Below are 24,548 nucleotides of genomic sequence, written 5' to 3' on the forward strand. Positions count from 1 at the left end.
ATTAACTACATATTCACCCAATGAGCACTATCAAGAACTGTACTCAAGGGAAAACACAGCACTTGACAGCCTCCAGACTGCCTGTCTTGGAAGAGCTGAAAGTGCCTTCTTCCCTTGAGTCAAAGAATGGCATCAACTTGCAGGCATGTGAGAAAACCCCAGGACAGGATGGAATCCCAACAGAAGTGCTGAAAGTCAGCCTCAACTCCTGCCTCACAACGTTGTCAGTTTGCATTTATTAGTGCAGAAAGTATTGATCTGATGTGTAGAGATCTTTCCTATTCTAATTAATTCAAGAGGGATCTGGAAGCTTCTCTGTGTGAAAGAAACAAGCAGAAGGTTCATGATGTTTGGGTTATTCATTCAGAGAAGCAGAGTACAGCTGGCTTAAACTGGTTCCGTTACCTCTTCTGTCAAGGTCATACTGACTATAATAATAAGGCCAGAAGGAGCTTGGCTTTCACTTTCTCGATCTCTTTTCCTTCTGATGTGGTGTTTTGTACATAGTACGCTTAGTATTAAGGTTTAGACATATTATAAGTTATTGTAAGTTTAAGTTAAATCGGCTGCAACTGGATTTCTTAAGGACAGGGCCAATCCTGTATGTATTGGATTTGTGACCATGATGCTCATTTGCCTTCAGTAGCAGTAAAGCTCTGCTGGATATGGAATATACCGTAATTGCCTCTGGTCTATATTTTGGGAATCCTGCAATGTGTTTAAGTTGTTACTCTGCTAACTCTACGTTGGAATCTACTCTGGATCAATACTGAGTAGAATTCAATGTCAGACATACCTCCACAGCCTCCTCTTGCAGTTTTGGGAACAAGACATGTGCAATTCCACTATTGTGAACCTCTGCAAGAAAGGGTCTGATTCAGAGGTAAAGAGCAGGTTTTCTCTGGGGGAAAGCAGTGGGGCAAGTGGAAAAAATGTGGTTGAGCCCATAGTCACAAGGGAACCTAGTTTAGTTTGCATCAGCTCACGTGTAATATAAAGCCACCAGAAGGAAAGGCAGTGAGGCAATACCTCTGGGAAGATGAGAAGGGACCAAGACAGACATGTTGTTGCTGTTGTTTAAACGTTTAGCTGTGTCCGACTCTTTGTGACCCCATGGACCAGAGCACGCCAGGCACTCCTGTCTCCCACTGCCTCCTGCAGTTTGGTCAGACTCATGTTTGTATCTTCGAGAACACTGTCCAACCATCTCGTCCTCTGTCATCCCCTTCTCCTTGTGCCCTCCATCTCTCCCAACATCAGGGTCTTTTCCAGGTAGTCTTCTCTTCTCATGAGGTGGCCAAAGTATTGGAGCCTCAGCTTCACGATCTGTCCTTCCAGTGACCTTAAGAATGGAGAGGTTTGATCTTCTTGCAGTCCATGGGACAGACATAGCCAAAGCCATCTCTTGATTTGCAGACCACGGGCGAAACAAACCACAAATTTGAGAGAAATGAAAGTAATATATTGAAGTTCATATTTTATTGTTTTAAGTACCCAGTAACAAGACAATAACAAATATTTTCATATTACAACACAGATCCAGAGGAGATTCTCCAAGTATCAGAAAAGACGCATACAAAATTGCTTTCTGTATAAAACTGAATAAGCCAGTGCAATCGTATTTACGAACAAAATATTTAAAAAGATATATCTAAAAATATAGTACCGGCTTCTTTCTGCTTCATTGTAAATACTTTTAAAATACAATTGTAAAATACATTGTGCTTATTTTACTCATGCAGTTTTAAACAAGTACTAATTAAAACTAACATAAAACTTGATTAATCAAGGATAGGAGTTTTAGTAATCCCTTAGTATTATACAAACATTTGAAGGTGGGTTGTGAAGTAGCTATTAAGAAAGAAAGCAACTCTACCAGGTTCTCACTTGTAGGTTTCACATATTGTAGACAATTGAAAAATGGAATTGTTTATTATAGATGCAGCCAACATTGGATAAGTGATCTCTCTGATAAACGAAAAGCTGTTGAAAAAAATTACTGCAGACAGAATCATATACAAATTTAGTTTAGCTCCTACTAACCCTCTGTGAAAACTGCTTTAACTCATTATAGCAATGATTGTTATTTATAGTTTTGACAGAAACAAGGAAAGCAATTAGACAGTTTGGACCAGAGTTGAGAATTCAAGAGACTATAGATGCTTCAAAATTTCTGACCCAGCAGATACAAGAAGAAATCCCAATATGGCACCTAAGCACAGAAAGTTTGGTTGCGTGTCGAGGTCCCCAGGGCCACCCCAATAACTCACACATCACACAGAATTTTTTGTTTAAGGATTTTGGCATAATTTTGGCCACAACTTTTTATTAAAATACAAAAATGTGAGTGGTTGCTTAGGCATTGGTTGCGACTATCTGCCCCCACCATGGGGGACAGACTGACATTCCACACAATGCGAAAGTCAGAAAAGGGGAATACACTTGGGGTAGCGTCGGCACAGGGAACCTGCCCTCAGCCCTCCCCAAATGCAACCAGGAGCTCATTGCTATGGCCCGAGCCCCCTTGACAGAGCGGACAAGCAATAGTTAGCCCCCGATTCCTTTAACAGAATCCCTTGCAGCAGCAGCATTAGAGGGGCAGGCACAGCCAATCCATACCCCTCCACCAACCAATTTAAACCAATGCCTAACTGCAACCTTACAAGTTGTGACGCTTAGCTACGCAGTAGGCAAAAACCAAATGGCCCCAGCCAATCAGCCAGATGGACAAAATTCCTACCGGGCCCCTGCCCCAAGAGCAGACGACCCCATGACAGGCATAGCAAGGTCAAAGCAAACAACCCTATTCTAGGGAGGGGGGGACGGGCAATCTGATGCACAGGCGAAAAGAGGAAGCCCTAGCCTCGTGCAAGGAGTTTTAGCATTTCTGGCTGTCAATCAACAAATGGCAACATTAACTTCTTCCCAACAACAAGGGAAGCCCAATCGTATCAGTGACCAATGATCAATTAGCCTGCCCCCAACTTTGGAGTGTCCTGGAGGCCCCCACCGGAACACGTGCTCTCCATGAAGGAGAACACGCTTTATCAAAACGATTCTCATAGAGTTGGAAGGGACCATGAGGATCATTTAGCCCAACTCCCTGCAATGCAGGAATCTTTCACCCAATGTGGGGCTCAAACCCACATCCCTGAGATTAAGAGTCTTATGCTCTACCAACTGAGCTATCAGGTACACCTGCCAGATCAGAATGCATCCATCCCCAACTAAATCGTAGAAAGGGGTTATATAAGACTTCTCACCATGGAAGGCTTAAGTCATTTGTTTTTCAGGATCAATGTTTCAAATTAGCAGGTAGTTGCTACCAAAGGGCTCTCACAAGCTAACAGTTGCCATTATCAAGGTTGAAAGTTAAATTCCAGGTAGGGAAAAGCACTCAAAGAGAATGCAGAGCAGAGTTGCTGGTGAGGGACTTGGTTTGGGGGGTCTCAATGGAAGACCACATCAATGTGGCTGACATCAGGAGTAGGTCGCATCCAGACGTTTGGACCTTGCATTCATTTGGACTGGATTCTGGATTCATTTGATTCTGACTTCCACAAAGCAGCTTACAGTCTTAAATAAATAAATAAAAACAAGGAACACGACAGAGCAATTCAAATATGTTCCGCTCGATGACAAGCCTTTTGTCTCTTTGATTGCTTGGCCTTTTGGCTTCGATAAAGTGCCACCTCTCCGAACTCCGGGTATCTATGCAAAAAGTGTGCTCTGGCCATGAAAGCTTATGACACAATAACATTGTTCGGCTGAGATTTAACAGCCCAGTGGCACCTTGGGAGACGAACCAGAATCATTAGCCATTAGCTGAAATTCTGACAGTAAAAGCAAATTAACACAAAAGACCACGGTTGAATTCAGACAAACAATTAAGAAGCTATGGATATGGTGATAAAGTCATCATGGGTAAAATTTACCTTTGCTGACAGAATTTCTTGAAAGTGTTGATTTATCGCCAACAATCGGGCTTGCGTGAAATAACTACAGTGATACCTCGGGTTACATATGCTTCAAGTTAAATACGCTTCAGGTTACAGACTCCGCTAACCCAGAAATATTACCTCGGGTTAAGAACTTTGTTTCAGGATGAGAACTGAAATCGTGCTCCGGTGGCACGGCAGCAACAGGAGGCCCCATTAGCTAAAGTGGTGCTTCAGGTTAAGAACAGTTTCAGGTTAAGAACAGACCTGCGGAACGAATTAAGTACTTAACTCGAGGTACCACTGTACAATCATCAAGTGGGGAGAAAAGGTGTATATGAATTCACTCTCGTTTTGCAGAACTGGGGTGCAGTGCTAGTGACTGATGCATTATGCATTTTTGTGGGAAAACAAAGGAGGCAGCTAGACATAAAATATCCAACAAAAGCATAATGAAAAACCTTATTTACAGTAGTTATGGGAATGTCTGGGAAAGTCAGTCCACTGCGGAGAGCAAATCAGCTAGATCGTTTTGCTCATAGATCACTGTGAGCTCTCTGGTGAAGAGGATTCGTGGTCAGCTGCAGAGAACTGGTCCACCATATTTCAACCTATCCTGAAAACAAAGTTCTAAAATATGACACTTTAATTAGCCCTTAGTCCTTTTCTCAAAGGCACTGTTTCTTTGTTTTCCGAGGTTTGAAACAAGGCTTTGTAAGTAACCAGGAAGGAACATTTGTTTTGCTTGCAGTATAACCTTATTGCTGCCCAATGTATTCCCTGCCGTTGATACTGAAAACGTCTTCAGCCTGCCAAAGGGCTCTGTGGCCCTTCCAGAAAGCCTCTCCTCCTTCTGGGGTTGTGAGCAGGAGCCGATTCCTGCCCCCAGCTCTGTCACCATTGCTGGCGCGCAACGCCTCCCGGTCGGGCACCCCATCAGGTGACACCGCAGGGGCGTTGTTTAGCCACTCAAATGCGGTCGTGCCAGCTCTCCCCGCCATTGCGCTCCTGCATCAACAGGCTCCCCCTACTGGCGGTTAACCCCCGTCTGACTCACCCCTCTCCGAGTGGGTGGAGTCAAATTTTCTGTGGTCCAGTGCCTAAGCCAATACCTTCTCACATGCTGTAATCGATAAAGTTGTGGCCTTTTTCTAGCCCATTAACCTAATATACTGTGTCCACATGTCTTTATTCCCAAGTGGGGACCGGGTCCTTAAATCACAATGTGTATCATCCAGCTCCAGGCAAATACTAGCATCACATTGTCTCACGACACCTCAGGTGCTAATGGCAGAACTATGTAGTTAACTCTTCAAAGCTTCAAGTAGTGAAGAAAGAGAGAAGCTTTCAGCAGCAAGTGTCTCATTCCAGGTATGCATGAGCAGTGCCTTACACACTCAGCCTTAGAACAACCTAAACATTCAACCAATCAGATACAAATAAAAGACTTGCATATTCCAACAGTGGCATGGGGCTACATAGAAATGGTAGCATAAAGGACCCCTGGACGGTTAAGTCTTGTCAAAGGCGACTATGGGGTTGCGGCGCTCATCTCGCTTTCAGGCCGAGGGAGTGGGCGTTTGTCCACAGACAGCTTTCCAGGTCATGTGGCCAGCAGAACTAAACCACTTCTGGTACAACGGAAACCAGCGCGCACGGAAACACAGTTTACCTTCCTGCCATGGTGGTACCTATTTATCTACTTGCACCAGTGTGCTTTCGAACTGCTAGGTTGGCAGGAGCTGGGACAGAGCAATGGGAGCTCACCCCGTCACGGGGATTCGAACCGCCGACCTCCTGATCGGCAAGCCCAAGAGGCTCAGTGGTATAGACCACAGCGCCACCCGCGTCCAGTATGATAGAAGGGGGGAAGACTATAGCACCATTCAGATGTTATGCCCCACAGTGTGAGGGAAGGAATGGGGGTCATGGTTACTGGCCCCATCTGCATTCCCCCACCCTGTCCACACATTGAGGAGAAGGTCTGAAGTGGCCAGCCTACTCCACATGTGTACGATCCCTCTAAGATTTAGAACCCTGTGTGACCAAAGTTCAAAATTATGTTAGGAGCCAGCATGAATGTAACAAGCTCCCCACTGCAGACTATCCCCTAAAACTTGTGGACAGTTACAGGGGTGACAGGGGTCCACTGGGCCCTGGTTTCCCCCTCATGTGATTCTAATCCAGGCATGGGCAAACCCGGCTCTCCAGATGTTTTAGGACTACAATTCCCATTACCCCTAGCCACTGGTCCTGTTAGCTAGGGATGATGGGAGCTGTAGTCCCAAAACATCTGGAGGGCCGAGTTTGCCCATGCCTGTTCTAATCCCATGAAGGAAGGATGCACGAAATGGTTTCATGTAGCAAATTGAGGCAGTTAGCAAGTAGGAAGAAATCACTTCATGGAGATTTTCTTTTTGTTGCTCTGTTGCACGCTATAATATTACTGCAGAAGACAAGTGAAAGGGTTGTAGATAAAGTGCTTTCTGTGCCCCCATCTGAGTGACATTTCAGACCCCATCCCAGAATTTTCAACCTTGCTTTAAAAAAGAAAAGAAAAAGTCTAGCCCATTTACCAGCCAAGTTAAAGAGAAACAAGAAACAATATTCAGCCATATCTATATCTATATATAAGTATATGTAATAAAAAATAAACAGTAACATTTTAAAGAAGCCAATTATATTCCCACTGGTGCTAATGTACGAGTGAACTGGCGTTTTGTACACAGAGCACATTAGCATGAACTCATCGTCAGACAATGGTATCAAAATTTTCTAGCGCTTATTGCTGCACATTTGTGAGGTAACATGAGCTACCTTGACAGGTGGCTTAGGATATTGTCATGACCGTAAGAGAACTCAGTGCCATTTTAAAGTCTATAAAACGCCCACATTGTGTTTCTGCACTGTTTATACCAGAAGCAATTTTCGTCATCATGATGTCTGTCCGACCAATCCAGGAAGACTCTGCTCTGGGTAACAGCCTGCGATGTGTTATCCCTATGTATGGTTGTTGCTTTGTGTTTTGTTGAAGTATCTCCTTGCCTCGACGCTGCTGAGGGACACAGAGCAGCGCGACGGGTTCTGTCTTCTGTACTCAATACTGTCCGCTATTGCTTGCTTGACTATCTGCAAAACAGAAACAAAACAACATTGAACTCATTAGTAGCCACTTCTTCCGCAAGTCACCGCATGCTAAGTGGATGTGAAGTGCTTGTTTACGCGGGTGATTTTTCAAAGCATGTAAACATAGAATCATAGAATCATAGAGTTGGAAGAGACCACAAGGGCCATCGAGTCCAACCCCCTGCCAAGCAGGAAACATGCCGCAGAAGAAACCAACTAACAACCAAATGTCATCAGATGCAGATGCTATTTGTCTTCTTTGCATAACCTGGAAAACCAGGTAATAAACATGCATTCCCTCCCCTTTCTTCAAATGGCAGGTGGATTTGCATGCTGTCAGGGAACTGCCATCAGAGGGAAGAGGAGAGGAAAGTCGCTCCAGTGATGCAGGGGAGGGAACTAGCAAGGAGAGAGAGAGGGTTCCCACGGGGGAAAGAAATCCAGGGGACACCAGGGAGAAAGGGGAAGCCGAGAGCAAGGCGGAGGGAAGGCTCAGAGACTCTTCCAGTGAAATCAGCGGAGAGAGCACAGGACCTCCGCTTGGCACGCCCACGCTGCGCAGAAGGCTTCCACGCAGGGAAACTAGGCGGAGACTTGGAGTCAAACAACTCCTATGTTGGCGCAAATTTAGGTCCCGCCCACTGACGGATTCTGCCAGTGACTAAGACAGTCGCGTTTCAAGGGCTGTCAACCGGGGAAAGTTTTAGCTACACGGCTAGCTTGGAGCAGTTTGCAGTTTACGCACAAGCAACCCCAATTCCCATTACACATGCCTTCGGTACATTTGTATCCATGAAAACTGTTTAAATGTTTTAAAGCAAGTCTTCTCTAAACTGGTGACTGGGAGTGGTGCCAGGACCATATAACACTGGTCTGAAAGACCTGCATTGGCTCCCAGTACATTTCCAAGCACAATTCAAAGTTTGGTGATGACCTTTAAAGCCCTAAACAGCCTGGTCCTGTATACCTGAAGGAGCGTCTCCACCCGCATCATTCAGCTTAGACACTGAGGTCCAGCTCTGAGGACCTTCTGGTGGTTTCCTCAATGCGAGAAGTGAAGTTACAGGAAACCAGGCGGAGGGCCTTCTCAGTAGTGACACCCGCCCATCAGATGTCAAGGAAATAAACAACTATCTGACTTTTAGAAGACACCTGAAGGCAACTCTTCAGTTTTTAATGTTTGATATTTTATTATGTTTCTGTATATGCTGGAAGCCACCCAGAGTGGCTGGGGAAACCCAGTCAGATGGGTGGCATATAACTAATAAAATTATTATTATTAGCCTGAAATTATCATCCTGCAGCAGAGCTGGTGAACTCATGGGAGAGATTTATTCTCCAGACAGCAGCTGCACAAGACTCACTAGTAATTAGGTTCTGAAAGTAAGCCGACCCTATGTAACTGTAAGGGTTTCACCACTGGAAATATGTATTCTCAGGATAGCAATTTACACACACACACACACACACACACACGTGAGCATGCATGCCTACATACAGGTAGATTGTATACCTGATTGTATACAACAGGGAAAAAAGATTTGCATCAGCATAGACAAACTATGTTGATGTTTCTGATGAAAATTTTATCCATTTAAACTTGGAATGGATCTCTTGCTCTTAATGCAACCAAGCAATTTTGATCCTTATTTGTATTTTCACAGAAGAAATACAGAATGAAATTTAGCCAGTAGGTGGCATATTTTGATCACATTCTAACTGTCCATTTGGGCATCCACAGCAGAAAAAACACTAATACTTTCATTTAATTAAGTTGTTAGCACAAAAACAAAAAAAAAACCCATACATTTAATATTAAACTCTAGTCTTCTGCATAGTAATAACCATTCAGTCTTTAACGTAATACCAGAAGTACAGCAATCATTTAAGTTGTGATATTATACTTAAATATTATTAAGGAGTGCTTAAATATTTTTCCTACCCCACGGCTGATGGGAAGCTGTATTTATTTTTATTTATCTACTTTCTTTAGTAATTTTGTATTGCTGTCCTTCATCTTAGGATCACAGGATCTATAGTGTGATTGCTACACTGTGTGGGATTAATTAGGACTGCAGCAAACGTATTTCCCATCAGCGTAACAAACCGCCCAACACACAGTGCCTCCAGTTTCTGCCAAGAGAGCTTCATGGTATCACAAAAGTAGGAAGTATGTACAGTCCTCAGATTCTAATTTAGTTTTGTCTCTCGACACTTTTTCATAGGGCAGAGCTTTTTCCATATGATCAGAAAAACCCCTTTTCTTTCACAATGACCGCTCCCCGCTTAAAACGGGGGGTGCCCTTTGCGTGGACGCACGCAGCCCTAGATCTGGAGCGGCCCCATCAGCATAGTCTTGGCTTTGCCTTCCCTCAGGTGGGATACCTGGAGGTCTCCGCCTACCTCAGTCAGTTGTCCAATCCCACCTGGGGGAAGCGTTGCCAAGGAGACCAGGCCAGGTAGGGGAGGGATTACCTGCCCACACAATAGAGGGAGGATCTTACCTGGGAATCCTCACTTGGCTCCAGAGCTTCTCCCACCCTGCCCACCCTCAGTTAATGTCTTCTTTTGCAGGTTAACTTTTCTTCATAGGTTTTGCAGGTTAACTTTTATTCACAGGTATGCGGGCGCTGCTACGTTAAGGTCGCTGTTAAAGGGCTGGAAAGGAATTTCCCTGCATTGGCAGGTTTCGCCTTTCCCATAGCAAAACATCACAACTTTGGCGGTATCAGGCCTTGGGCGGAATCCTTTAGTCCATCTTTCTCTTTGCGGCGGCGATACCAGGGTTCCCCGTTAAAGGGGTTTCTGAAGGGAGGCTTTGACCGTACGCCGAGAGGTCGTCATTGCTTTCCCCTGCGGCAGCGGCATAACAGGGGCGGCCATCTCTGCTTGAACATATGTTCTCCAGAGCCGGCCCATCCCCCCCCACACACACACACTGGATAACCCTGATGCTCCCTAGGTCCCCGGCTGGGGACTGGGGAAGGAGAACGCCCAATGCCTGAGCCAAGGTCTACCCACATTTGAAATTTAATAAAGTTGTGGCCAATTTAATCCCATAGCATGTTGTCTTGAGTCGTTATTCCACATGACGGGGGGGCCGCTCGGTATCTGGGGACTCCGCCTGTCCACGCAACAGTTCCATTGTGCTGCCATACTCCATCAGATCACACATTTTACTGTGAGAAGGAATGACTGTTAGCCTTTCAAACCAAATTTGGCAAAAAAAACAACACCCCGCCATTTGAGTCTTTTAGACCCAAATCTAAAAGAACATACCCAGTTGTACAGAGCATATTGCAGGAACCCTATGAACACAGCTAAGGCATAACCCCGCTCTTAAAAGTATTCTGGCTCTTCTTTTACAGCAATTCCTTTGTATCACATTAATTGGCCGTGTTTTCTTTGTGAAATACAAATAATAATAAAAAAACAGCTCTTGAAAGCGATAAGCAGCCCTCTTAAGAATAAACAGAAATCAGAGGGTTGTGGCACCACACCCATAAAAATCTGCACGCAGAGGGTGGAAAAGTCATTAAGAACCACCACTTCACTTCCACAGAGCAACCGAAGAATCTTTGAATTGAAGCAAATTGTGCATTAAACATACATTTAAGTTGTTCAGGGTATTAAACTCCATTAGATCGTGCAGTCTGCAGAAGGCCTCATTTGAGTACTGGAAGTTGAAGGTGGAGTAAGGTGTATCAGGATCATCAAAAATATCAAACTCAGCAAAATCTTTCTCTTCTTGAGTTTCCCTTGGAACACCTGTTAAGTAGACCACAACAAAAGTAGGCATTTTAAAGGGCAAACTGTTCAGTTGATATACCACACTTTAATATCTACTTAGTAAAAGTAAGTTATTAAGCCACCTTGAGTCCCAGTCTGGGGAAAATGAGAAATAAAGATGTTGCTGCTGATGATGATGATGAAGAGGTGATAAAAAACTATGCACATAATTAAGAGAAAAGACACACAGAGAGAAAGATTAAACTGTACTATAACCGTATCTTTAATTTTGTGTTGTCGTTTTAGCCTACTGACCTGGCGCTTTGTATTCTCTAAAATTTATATTGGCTAAAACAAAGTGGATTATTGTTGGGCAGTCTATGTCAGAAGAAGGATTCTTGGGTTTGAAGACGTAGCACTCCTTTAAACCTTCGCGATCAAAAACATTTGGGTCTATTTTGGGGAAAGGAAGGTTGTTCATTTTCGCCCATTTTTCAGCAAGTAAAATTTCCTAGGAAGAAAGCAAAAAAAAAAGCCATGAGAAAAGGAAAGCTGCGATGGGCAGAAATGACATTATATGTGGACACCTTAGTTATAAATAATGGAAAGAGAATACAGGCAAACCTCCATTTAGGCAGAGGGTTATGTTCCAGGTCACTGCGCATCGGTGGAGCGTGCATAATAAGAATAATAATTTATTATTTGTACCCCACCTGTCTGGCTGGGTTTCCCCAGCCACTCTGGGCGGCTTCCAACAAAGATTAAAAATACATCAAAATGTCACACATTTGTCACAACTTCCCTGAACAACTTCCCTGAACAGGGATGCCTTCAGATGTTTTCTAAATGTCAGGTAGTTATTTATCTCTTTGACATATGATGGGAGGGCGTTCCACAGGGCGGGTGCCACTACTGAGAAGGCCTTCTGCCTGGTTCCCTGTAGCTTTGCTTCTTGCAGTAAAGGAACCGCCAGAAGGCCCTCGGCACTGGACCTCAGCATCCGGGCAGAATGATGGGGGTGGAGATGCTCCTTCAGCCTGTTCTGCTCCCTTCCAGTGCCAAGCATGACACATGTGTGCGTGGTTCTGCATGCATCAAATGCACACAAATTTAGAGTTGCCATTGATATTTATACAAGAATAGCATGTAAGCATGCTGGCAGCAAGATAATGGACCAGTTCCCATGTTTGCCTGGCAGACTCATGGCACTGTTGAACTGACACCAAAAATGGCATCTCCAAGTTCACATATTGGGTTGAGTCCAAGGATATTGCTAGAGCATAAGACTCTCAATCTCAGGTTCGTGGGTTTGAGCCCCTGGTTAGGCAAAAGGTTTCTGCATTGCAGGGGTTTGGACTAGATGACCCTCATGGTTCCTTCTATGATTCTATATGCCTTTGCACAAGAGGGGAGATGATTTCTAATTGTGCAACAGGACTGCTCTTCCCTCAGCTCCTCCCTAATCTGTAGAGCAGGGGTCAGCAAACTTTTTCAGCAGGGGGCCGGTCCACTGTCCCTCAGACCTTGTAGGGGGGCCAGATTATTTGGGGGGGTGAATAAATTCCTATGCCCCACAAATAACTCAGAGATGCATTTTAAATAAAAGCACACATTCTACTCGTGTAAAAACACTAGGCAGGCCCCACAAATAACTCAGAGATGCATTTGAAATAAAAGGGCACATTCTACTCATGTAAAAACACACTGATTCCTGGACCATCCATGGGCAGGATTTAGAAGGCGATTGGGCCAGATCCAGCCCCCGGGCTTTAGTTTGCCTACCCATGCTGTAGAGCATATTTGGATGTGTGCAGTTGGGGGGGGGGGCAGAAGGCGGGAGGGGGAGTAGAGGGAGAGAAAATTCCATTGGGTGAGCATAAGTTGTTCCACTTGCACAAGGACTTCATGTAAAACAACCTATCATCATTTGTGTGAGGGGAGAAAAAATTCTTCTTTAGCACTTCCTCTGCATGAATTGCAATATCCTGGATTTCTCACCTTGAAAGGAGGGCTAGAATCACTGGGACGTGCCGAAAAATCAAATGAGATGATAAGGTCAACCCCTCGTTGTGGTCTTAAGATAATTGGGTATGGCAGATTAAATGTAAGCCCGCTATCCACAATGTGAATCTTTTTGCTTTTCACATCCAATGGCTCCATTATCCTGTCAAACTCATCAGGATCTGGGCAGAATGAGACAAACGATGCCATTTGTTGACAAACACAATTCAAAACAGAATTCTTTTTTCACCCCACAATAATGTTTATTAATTTTCATACAAAAGCATAACATAACAAAAAATAGAATAGACAATAATAAAAGAAAAAGTAAAGAACATAAAATACTTCCCACATCCCATATACTACCACATACACTAAAACTTAATTAGTTAATTAAGATCCATCTTCATAAACATATTACTTGACTTCCTCTAATCTTTTCCATCTGAATTTCCTTGTAATTAAATGTGGTAAATTTCCAATATCATTATTTCATATAACAATATTCCGGTCATGATCAAATTTCCTGACTTTTCTTATCATACATTTTCTTTATTATTTATTTAATCCTAATTTAATCCTAGGCCTAAATAGTTCTTTCAAGTGATTACACATCTCAAAGTATTGGAAATGCTAATTTAAAATAATTTAACTATATTAAATGCATGGTATGAGCTATTTTCTAATGCTAAGCAAATATTGTAAAACCCTCTATGGGGGTTTATCCAACCAAATATGGTTTATGAAGCTTTGGGTAACTGTCTGAAAAAGACCATCACGTTTTCATTTCTAATAGGTTTATAGAGCCTTGAAAGATCTTCTGAACCAGGCCACAGTCAACAGGCCACCCAAAAGCACATACTGACCTCATGTGTGTAGTTAGAAAATTGTGTAAAGATCTACTCAAAGCCTAAAGCTGCCATCCAGTATATTTTCCCTACTATTTTTCAGCATTCTACTCTTTAAGATGGATGTCCACTTTTACTCTTTCTTCAAATATTAGGATTAGATAGTTATAAACATCTATAATAAGTTTAAAAAAATATTTAGCAGAGCACAGATGGAAATGATGAGACAGCCACTTAAGAGAAGCATGTGCTTTTCTGCATGTTCCTGAGTTATTTGAATGTTTAGGCTCACTTGGGCGAATGTCCCACTGAACAGAGATATAAAAGGTTGCACTATTGCAAAATCTGAGCACAATTGCACGATGGAGGGAAATTCCATCTTACCTAATGACTTTTAAAACAAGGCATAATTGTTGTTATTTTGAGATACTCTGCAATGATGTAGCTCTAAGCATGAGTGATGTAATATGGAGATCCGTGACTACAAACTTCCTAAGTTATGAACCTAAATGGCTTAGTTCCCCATTCAGACAACTTCAATTATCTTAATGTGGTAAGTCTTAGCGGTGAAAACTAGTAAACACTGTGCCACAGAATGTCTAGTTCTATTTCCAGTGACCTCAGGGCAGTTAGTATATTCACTGAAAATGGACTCTGAACCATTTAAAAGAGAGCAATATTTTTTGACTAATTGGTAAAAAAAATCCATTATTGCCAACAGGGACCAGCCACATGCATCTGTGGAGCCCAGAAGCAGTGGCCACTATCTCATGTCTCAATTAGGCATATTCCCTGTGAAGAAGAGGAGGAGTTTGGATTTGATATCCCGCTTTGTCACTACCTGAAGGAGTCTCAAAACGGCTAACATTCTCCTTTCCCTTCCTCCCCCACAACAAACACTCTGGGAGGTGAGTGGGGCTGAGAGACTTCAGAAAAGTATTACTAGCCCAAGGTCAGCTGCATCTGGAGGAGCAGGGAAGCAAACCCGGTTCACCAGATTACGAGTCTACTGCTCTTAACCACTACACCACACTGGCTCCATGTATTTACAATGGATAATAGCTATTGATAGAAAAGCCAGGCACTCTTTCTCCAATTGCAGGGGGTCACTTGGGAGTTGCACCAGCTGAAGTGAGAAGTACATCCCTAGACCAGGGTGGGGAATATCCCCACCCAAAGGGCTGCATTGTCACAGGAAAACTGTTCAGGGTTGCATTCTGTTGGTGAGTGGAGACATGGCCTAAAATGGGCAGGTCCAAGGCCTAGACAAAACACCAATCTCTCTCTTGCACACACACCCACACACACAGGAAATTCACCTTGTTGCATCCACGGTATGAGATGTGAAAGTGGCTCCCTATCGCGGCATGCAGCACAGAATAGTCAGCCAGCCAGGATGGCAAAGCAGAATGCTGCTGCTCCTCCACCAAACACATTGGCTTGCCTACCGGCCCATGCAGAAGGCCTTTCCAATGCCTTTCCAGGGATGTGGGTGGTGCTGTGGTCTAAACCACTGAGCCTTTTGGGCTTGCCAATCAGAAGGCTGGTGGTTTGAATCCCCGCGACAGGGTGAGCTCCCATTGCTCTGTCCCAGCTCCTGCCAACCTAGCAGTTCGAAAGCACACCAGTGCAAGTAGATAAATAGGTACCACTGTGGCAGGAAGGTAAATGGCATTTCTGTGCACTTTGGTTTCTGTCACGGTGTTTCGTTGCACCAGAAGTGGTTTAGTCCTGCTGGCCACATGACCCAGAAAGCTGTCTGTGGACAAACGCCGGCTCCCTTGGCCTGAAAGCGAGATGAGCGCTGCAACCCCATAGTCACCTTTGACTGGGCTTAACCGTCCAGGGGTCCTTTACCTTTAGCTATTGGGAAGCAAGTCCCACACCAGGTTTCACATTTGCCGTTCACATACTCGGAGGCTTTCACGAGAGAGGAAGAATAAATGAAAGTGTATGCACTTACCTGCGACAGCCGTATCCATTTCATCCTCGTCCACAGATCCTTGAGCACCATAGCTGGCCAAAGGAGAATACGGGTAGCAAGTATTGAGATTGAGGCCCAGCATGAAGTTGTGTACTTTGCCTGCACGTCCTTCCCGGGTGGTGAAAAGAGCGCTGTCGCCCACCAGAGCCATAAACATCCGCTGGACCCAGCTCTCCTGGTTGCTCTGTTCACGTTCTTTCTCAGCATCAGGATTTTCTGAGCCTGTAGACCGAGTAGGAGCAGAAAGAACTTCAGCATATGGGGGGAACTCTGGAAAAGTGATTTGAAGTTCACAAGGGGGCTTGTGAAGAAGGCGCAGCAGAGACTGTACTTTCTGAGAATACTAAGGAAAAACCATCTTCCGCAGAAACTGCTGCTTGCCTTCTATCACTGTGCCATTGAGAGCGTGCTCACTTATGGCTTATGTGTGTGGTACGGAAGCTGTACTACCCAGGACAGGATGGGGTTGTGCAGGGTTGTTAAGGCAGCAGAGAGCATTGTTGGCTGCCCACTCTCCACCTTAGAGCAGATTTATGCCACAAGGTGCCATAGGAAGGCACTGGACATAGTAAAAGATCCATCACATCCTGGTCACTGTCTCTTCGAGCTCCTGCCGTCGGGACGGAGATACAGGACAATGAAGACAAGAACGAGCCGTCTTAAGAACAGCTTCTTCTCCAGAGCGATCTCGGCCCTGAATGGGAAGCCTGGACTTTGAAAGTCATCTAATCTTCCTTGCTATACTATACTGTATTGTTTAATTAGTGTTTTTATGGAGTAGTCAAGTAATTTCGTTGTCCCCGAAGGGGGCAATGACAATAAAGATATTATTATTATTATTATTAAGTTCACAGTGTGTCATTCTTTAAAGGAGAACTACTTGAAAACAATTTACAGATGGTATTTAACTCCAAGTAGGCTTGTATAAGACTGAATCAGATAAGTGCTGGAGATGCAAAGAGTTTAAGGGAACGTTCTTTCACATGTGGTGGACTTGTAAAAGGGTATTGGGAAATGATTCATAATGAATTGGGAAAAAAATGTTTAAAAGTACTTTCTCTCCCCCCCCAAAAAAAAAAAACCAGAGGCCTTTCTGTTGGGGATAATTCAGACTGAAATTCCCAGGGGTCAAAAAATGTTATTTATGTATGCCACTACTGTAGCCCGTGTTTTCTTGGACTCAAAATGAAAAACAAGCAAGGTCCCAACCAAAGAAGAAGGGCAACTTAAGCTGGGGTTTTCATTAAATATTTTCTTGTGTAACAAATAAAAAAAGGACATACTAATCTGCTTCTATCTTAAAAGGAAGGAAGACTCCTTTTCCTCACTTTACTGATATGCCATAAGGAAAAATCTTCCAAGACCAGAGTAGATGTGAGAAAATGGAACTGATTTGCATGTGGAAAAGTAGAAGGGGAAACTGTCTGGCCAAAAGGGAGATCTTATCTGCCCAGCTGAGCTTTTTTGTTACTGATGTAATTGAGAGAGGCACACGCAAGTCTTAATGTTCCCCTGGAAGGCATAACATGCTCAGAGCCATACTGTCCCTGCCCAACATTGTTCAGAAGGGTGGGCTCTCCTTTGACCGTAAAGAGAACTCTCATTCCAGGTTTCATAAATACCCCAGACGTTTCTAATGAACCACAGCCTGGTTCGTCAACAAGAACATGTGATTCACAAAGTGACTTCGACTATTTCAAAAATTAGTTGGAGTCACTGCTGCATCCAAAGTCCTGCAAGATGGAAAGTGAGGAGACCTATTTTGGCCACACAAGCTCCAGGCTTCACACGGCAATGGACTGGCTTAGGAACATGGAGCGCCTTGGCTGGTCAATAGTTACTGCACCCCTGAAACCCCAGGAAATGGGGCAGAGGTCAGGTCTCCTCCACAGAATAACAGCTCCATGGTTCTCAAACGCCTTGGTACTCAACCACCTTGGAACTGAAACATTGCAAACCCGGAAGTACCGTATTTTTCGCCCTATAGGACGCACCTTTTCCCCTCCAAAAATGAAGGGAAAATGTATGTGTGTCCTATGGGGCGAATGCAGGCTTTCGCTGAAGCCTGAAGAGCGAGAGGGGTTGGTGCGCACCGAGCCCTCTCACTCACCAGGCTTCAGGAAGCTCTGCGCAACCCTTGGGAGACCGGCGCGACTTTGCCAGTGTGAAGTCGTGCCGGTCTCCCAAGGGTTGCGCAGAGCTGCCTGCATTCCCGGGCTCCGCGGGGGGGGGTTTCCCCTCATTATTCCCCCCCCCCCGCGCCAAAAAAACCCACAAGGTGCGCCCTATGGGGTGGTGCGCCCTATGGGGCAAAAAATACAGTAAGTGTTCCAGTTTGCGAGCTTTTTTTGGGAAGCCAAACGTGCTCCATTTTGAGTGTTATGCTTCTGATTGAGTGCCATACTTCCGTTTTGAGTGTTACGCTGAGGGTCTGTCTGTTTTTGCTATTTATTTTGAGTTTTTGCAGCTCTTTCTTGTTTTGTTTTTGTGACTGTGTGGAACCCAGTTCAGCTACCATATTTTTCGTCCCATAGGACACTCCGTCCCATAGGACGCACCTAGTTTTTTGGGGGGGAAATAAAGGGGGGGAAAATCCCTTTATTCCCCCCCCCAAAAGCAGGTCGGGGAAACAGAACCAGGTCGAGGAACAGCGAGATGGTGGCGCTGCGCCTCCCTGCTGTCCCCCGAGCTTGTGGGGCTGGCTGATGTCTGCCCCGCGCGAGGGGTGCTCTGCATCATGGCGCCCCGCCCGCCGGGCGGCAGGCTGCTATCCGCAGCGTGGGGAGCCTTGCGGGGAACTCCTCCAAGGCTCCCCATGCTGCGGATGTCTGGCTGGCGTGGGGGGTGCTCTGCTTCAGGGCGCCCCTCGTGCTGGGCAGCAGGCTGCTATCCGCAGCCTAGACATCCCTGCCGGACCTCCCGTAGGGCTGCCTGGGCTGCGGATGTGTTCCTGAAGCCTGGAGAGCGAGAGGGGTCGGTGTGCACCGACCCCTCTCGCTCTCCAAGCTTCAGCAAAAGCCGGCATTCGCCCCATAGAATGCACCCAGATTTCCCCTTCATTTTTGGAGGGGGAAAAGTGCGTCCTATAGGGCGAAAAATACGGTACTGATTGACTGACTGTGTGACTGCAGTACATTGTTGATTGCTTTCATTATATGGATTGGAACAATGGTCTCGTTAGATAGTAAAATTCATGTTAAATTGATGTTTCAGAGGTTGTTTTTACAAGTCCGGAACGGATTAATCCATTTTGCGTTACTTTCTGTGGGAAAGCGAACCTTGGTTCTGGAATGGACTTCCGGAACGGATTAAGTTTGAGAACCAAGGTGCCACTGTGTTCTGCTCTGCTACCAAAAAAGGTCTCACATTTCATCTTAACGCACACACAGACACCACCCAACCACCTCCACCTTCCCTAACTTTATGAAGCACCAGAAAATAGTTAATCAAAAAGCCGACTATTCCTTTCTCAGGTCCTAAATACCACCTGAATTTTCTCCTTTTCATGATGTCTTGCTTTATTGGGACACGCCAGTAAAAATAGTTGTATGAAGTATCACATCTGGTGACCTTTCTTACCTTTTGGTCCCTGTGACTCATCATCGCTGTCTGAATCGTTGCTCACTAGGTGCCGCATCCTGATATTTTCTGTGGAAATAAACAAAGGAAGATTTTGGTACCTTAAATGGCTGGGTTGGTAAAATGGCAACCAAAGGAGCTGCACAAGTTCTTGGAAGGAGAGAGTAACGCTGGAATAAAACAATAAACGACCTGAAGCTAACTTTATGACCAAAGGATTTTCCACATCCATAAAACCAGCAGATTGCCAAGCTAAAGGACACTTGGAGATCTCTAGGGTTAAAACTACAATACAGAGCACTGTCTTTTGAAGGAAGTTAAACAAGAGATTAATATGTTTCAAAACTACTTTTTTTCCTGACCAACTGACGAGGCCTCCGTTTTTCTTCCCACACTACCAAATTCAAAACATACAAGCAGAGAAGAACACTAATTTAAGCTTGAGCAGAGAAACATGGCTAACTTGCATTATATGACAGTCACCAGCCTAATGTACAACATGTTGGCTTTCCAGACTACAGTGATACCTCAGGTTAAGTACTTAATTCGTTCCAGAGGTCCGTTCTTAACCTGAAACTGTTCTTAACCTGAAGCACCACTTTAGCTAATGGGGCCTCCTGCTGCTGCTGTGCCGCCGCCACGTTGATTTCTGTTCTCATCCTGAAGCAAAGTTCTTAACCCAAGGTACTATCTCTGGGTTAGCGGAGACTGTAACCTGAAGCGTCTGTAACCTGAAGCGTATGTAACCTGAGGTACCACTGTAATACAAATACAACATGGTGGTTTAGGATTGCCTTGCTTTGAATGCTTCCGGGGGGGGGGCATTTTGTTACCCTCCCCTTTACTCAAAAGGCTGCATAGTTGACAAAAAGGAATTGGAATATCAAAGAGACAAGCGCTTTCTGAAGCATATGCTGCCAAAATATCATACTACGAACCATAAAAAGAACTCTTACAAAAGTGCTAGAAGGCAAAGACTCCCCTCTCAGCCTCTTCTTGACTTCACCCTATTGCTGAACTCTTCAAACCTGCCTCTCAGAACCACATCAAGGCCAGGTTTCTACATTACCTTGGTGTTGTGGTTCCTGCCACAAAACCACTGCCCCATGTCTGGCTCCCACATTACCCTCTGTAACAAATAAAAGCATCTTCACATGTGAGTAGGCCGCGTCCTATCAGTCCTCCTCCCTTCCATAGGGGCTGCTGATAGGAGAAGCAACCTACACAATGTGGACCACGAAACAAGAAATGTCTGTATCTCACCTTGGGAACATAGAAGCCAGCCATGGAAAGCAACCACCTTGCTGAGGTAACAAATGGACCAAGCTCAAAAAGCATCAGCAGAGGGAAGTGCTTCCTAAACTCTGCCTCTGGTTTGGGTCTCTCCCACAGCAGCATCCCCTTTGATAAAGATGAAATAGTGTATTTGTACTGGCGTCTGATAACTAGGATATTAAGCCAGGTTAAAAGACATTAAGCCAGGGTTTCTCGTTTTGTATACAACTGGAAACTGTGGTTTAAAACAAACCAGACTGGAGGAATTAAAGAGGGGAGGAGTTAAGTAAGGCATGTGTGGCCCTTACTCTCATTCCCAACTCCAAAAACATTCATTCTGAAACCAAGAACGAATGTCTGAAACAGACCGTTGCTTTTTACTGACCCTAGAAAAATCTCAGCTTGTCTCAGAAATTCTTCCTACATTATCTCAAAAGATCCTTATGAAACAGTCTCAGACTCGGTAGGCTGAATATTAAATGGTTCTATTAATTCACAAAGGAATGTTTAACTCAACTAGATCTGCACCCAAAAAACAGATAGGTTCCTTACAAGTATATTTGATTACAATGACTTTTATGAGTCACGCCCTCATGCAATTTACATCCTCATGCAATTTACATCTGTGTAGATCAGCATCAATGACAGATTTACATATTTTCATGTAATCTTCCCAGCTTCACAGTTACTCACACTACTCAAGCCATTCTAAAAGCTAACACCTAAAGAAAAGCAACAGACATTTAAAGGAGATGACAGAATTACAAACTTGGAAGATCAGGGGAAGGTTATGGATTTAGTGAATAATGATTTCAGTATGGCTTCTGACAAAGTCCCCCATGATATTACTGCAGAGAAGTTAGTAAAATGTGGGCTGAATGAGGTAACGTGAGGTGGATTTGTAGCTGGTTGATTGACCAAACCAAAAGAGTGCTTATGAATGGTCCCAGGTCATCCTGGAAAAAAGTGACAAATCGGATCCTCCCTTAAAGAGGGCACGTATTGCGGTGAGACCTGGAAACCGACACCCTGTGTTGTGGGTGGGTACGATTGGTCAGCCACAACAACTGATTGGTAGGTCCCTTGTAGCTGGGTACAATCTGGCCAATGGGACGCAGTCCAAACGGTTTGAGGGACCTATTTATGCCCATGCACATGACCCAAAGCCTCCTCTTTCGGCACGTGCATTCAGAACACCCGCCCACCTCTCCCTACTTTTAGGGCTTTGCGCTTGACCTTGCTATGCCGTCGTATGTTGTCTGTCGTTGGGACAGGCGCACAGCAGGAATTTTTTCCACTTGGCTGATTGGCTGTTGCCATTTGGATTTCACCTGCCGCGTAGCAAATCGTCACAACTTGTAAGGTTGCAGATAGGCTCTGGCTCAGGTGATAGGGGTGGGGGAACACTCTCACCATCCCTATGTGAAGGGTATTCCGTTAAAGGAATCCAGGGACTCGATGGTTTGGTCAACCCCTGAGAGGGGGTTGTGCCCGTGCCTGAGTCCAGGGGGACATTTGCGTGGCGGAGTTAGCCCGTTCCCGGCTTTCAGCTTATCCAGGTGTTCACACTTGGCTGACCTATGCTGGAACCCTGGGTCAGCGCTATCTGCATGGCAGGGAGCTAGTCGAACCAGAGCCTATGCAACCAGTCACTTTCTGTAATCAATAATGTTGTGGCCTAAATTCTGCCAAAAAACCAAAACCAAAATTTGAGTCAAGTGTGAATTTATTTTGGGAGGAGGTTTCTGGGTCTGAACACGCAAATGGGGTGCTGTAGGGTTCTGTCCTGGACCTATTGTTTAATGTCTTTGTAAATTTATTGTTGTAACATTACCTAGTTCTTCTTCCATTGTAGACCCTTTATTTTGAGAATTAGAAACTCCAAGGACTCTGTTGAATAATATAGCAAATGCACTTCCCCAGACACCTGAAAAAAATGAAATATAACAATGTTTAATAATAATAATAATAATAATAATAATAATAATAATAATAATAATTTATTTATACCCCGCCCATCTGGCTGGGTTTCCCCAGCCACTCTGGGCGGCTTTCAACAGAATATTAAAATACAATAATCTATTAATCCTTAAAAGCTTCCCTAAACAGGGCTGCCTTCAGATGCCTTCTAAAAGTCTGGTAGTTGTTCCTCTCTTTGACACCTGGTGGGAGGGCCTTCTACAGGGCCCTCTGCTTGGTTCCCTGCAACTTGGCTTCTCGCAGTGAGGGAACCATCAAAAGACCCTCGGCGCTGGACCTCAGTGTCTGGGCTGAACAATGGGGGTGGAGACGCTCCTTCAGGTATACTGGACCGAGGCCGTTTAGGGCTTCAAAGGTCAGCACCAACACTTTGAATTGTGCTCAGAAATGTACTGGGATCCAGTGAAGATCCTTTAGGACTGGTGTTATATAGTCCCGGAGGCCACTTCCAGTCACCAGTCTAGCTGCCACATTCTGGATTAGTTGTAGTTTCCGAGTCACCTTCAAAGGTAGCCCCACGTAGAGGGCATTGTAGTAATCCAAGCAGGAGATAACTACAGCATGCACCACTCTGGCGAGGCAGGCTGTGGGCAGGTAGGGTCTCAGCCTGTGTACCAGACAGAGCTGGTAGACAGCTGCCCTGGACACAGAACTAACATGCGCCTCCATGGACAGCTGTCGGTCCAAAATGACTCCCAGGCTGCACACCTGGTCCTTCAGGGGCACAGTTGCCCCATTCAGGACCTGGGAGTCCTCCACACCCACCCGCCCCCTGTCCCCCCAAAATAGTACTTCTGTCTTGTCAGGATTTAACCTCAATCTGTTAACTGCCATCATAATAACCACCACCTGCCCGCCTCTTGTTGTTGTTAAGATATTGGTAGATGCTGAGTGTCAGAGTTGCTCCCCGATCCCCCTGACACTGAGGTATTGTTCACTTTCTGGCAATGCTCACATATCCACTCAATTACTTACCCATTAAGAAATGCAAAGGGTTTTCTTTATATTTATCCACTACCGTTCCCATAAAAAATTTGCTGCCGAACAAATTAGGAGTCATAAAGGTACCATATTTAGCCATCCCGATTTCGTAGGGACTGAATTCCACCCAATCTGTAAAGAAAAATATAAAAAGGGCACTGGTTAACAAACAACAGAAGCAGAAGAAGCAGAAGAAGCAGAAGAAGCAGAAGAAGCAGAAGAAGCAGAAGCAGAAGCAGAAGCAGAAGAAGCAGAAGAAGAAGAAGCAGAAGCAGAAGCAGAAGAAGAAGAAGAAGAAGAAGAAGAAGAAGAAGAAGAAGAGGAGGAGGAGGAGGAGGAGGAGGAGGAGCTTTAATACAGCACAGGAACAGAAGAGGTGTGCAAAAGATTCTCAAGGCTCAACAAAATCTTGACTTCCATCTGCTGTCTTTCCTTGCCAAACTTCATATATGCCAACAACTACTAGCCCATGTGGTAAAGTGAAAAAAAGAGGGGGGCGGTAAAGGGCCCCTGCAGGGTTAAGTCCAGTCAAAGGTGACTATGGGGTTGTGGCGCTCATCTTGCTTCAGGCCGAGGGAGCCGGCATTTGTCCACAGACAGCTTTCCGGGTCATGTGGCCAGCAGGACTAAACCGCTTCTGGCGCAAGGGGACACCATGACTGAAGCCAGAGCGCATGGAAGTGCTGTTTACCTTCCCACCACAGTGGTACTTATTTATCTACTTGCACTGGCGTGCTTTCGAACTGCATGCCAACCTCTATATTCAGCCAGATTCTTGCTTGCACTAAGGCAAGCAGACACTGCTATTTTCCTCAGCTAATTTTGCACCTCCTTGCACCTCCCTTTTCATCTTTTTCTGTGTTCTTCCAGGAACTTTACTGTGTTATTATGGTATGCCCTTCAGCAAATTATACATGACACCCACACAGAGTGTCAGTGAAATCGGGGTGGGGGGAAGATATTTACAGATTAATAGGTGAAAACAGGTCTGTGAACAAGTCCCCACAAAACCCATTGCTGCAACAGGTGCCACGGTAGACTCTATTTTGTTCCAGCCTATACAGTTCATGTGTTTCCATTTTAAACTCTGAAATTTCACAACAGCTT

The 24,548-nt window shown here is 44.8% G+C and overlaps 1 protein-coding gene and 1 long non-coding RNA gene across 2 annotated transcripts in view; both read right to left on the bottom strand.

Moving 5' to 3' along the window:
- Positions 1-1,460: 1,460 nt before the first annotated feature.
- Positions 1,461-24,548, bottom strand: part of LOC309533923 — a 59,232-nt gene continuing 36,144 nt past the window's right edge. The window contains exon 2 of the long non-coding RNA XR_014220534.1: positions 1,461-4,011. This is a non-coding gene — a long non-coding RNA (uncharacterized lncRNA). The remainder of the gene's footprint in view (positions 4,012-24,548) is intronic.
- Positions 5,144-24,548, bottom strand: part of PLA2G4A (phospholipase A2 group IVA) — an 83,698-nt gene continuing 64,293 nt past the window's right edge. The window contains exons 11-18 of the mRNA XM_082225469.1: positions 23,436-23,573; positions 22,315-22,407; positions 19,206-19,274; positions 15,606-15,848; positions 12,792-12,976; positions 11,109-11,304; positions 10,675-10,832; positions 5,144-7,067 (exon numbers count right to left, since the gene is read on the bottom strand). Of these exons, the coding sequence (XP_082081595.1) occupies positions 6,939-7,067; positions 10,675-10,832; positions 11,109-11,304; positions 12,792-12,976; positions 15,606-15,848; positions 19,206-19,274; positions 22,315-22,407; positions 23,436-23,573 (1,211 nt within the window). The 3' untranslated portion in view covers positions 5,144-6,938. The remainder of the gene's footprint in view (positions 7,068-10,674; positions 10,833-11,108; positions 11,305-12,791; positions 12,977-15,605; positions 15,849-19,205; positions 19,275-22,314; positions 22,408-23,435; positions 23,574-24,548) is intronic.

Source organism: Podarcis vaucheri (assembly GCF_965113315.1).
Source record: "Podarcis vaucheri genome assembly, chromosome: 6".
In the NCBI taxonomy this organism is placed as follows: Eukaryota; Metazoa; Chordata; class Lepidosauria; order Squamata; family Lacertidae; genus Podarcis; species Podarcis vaucheri.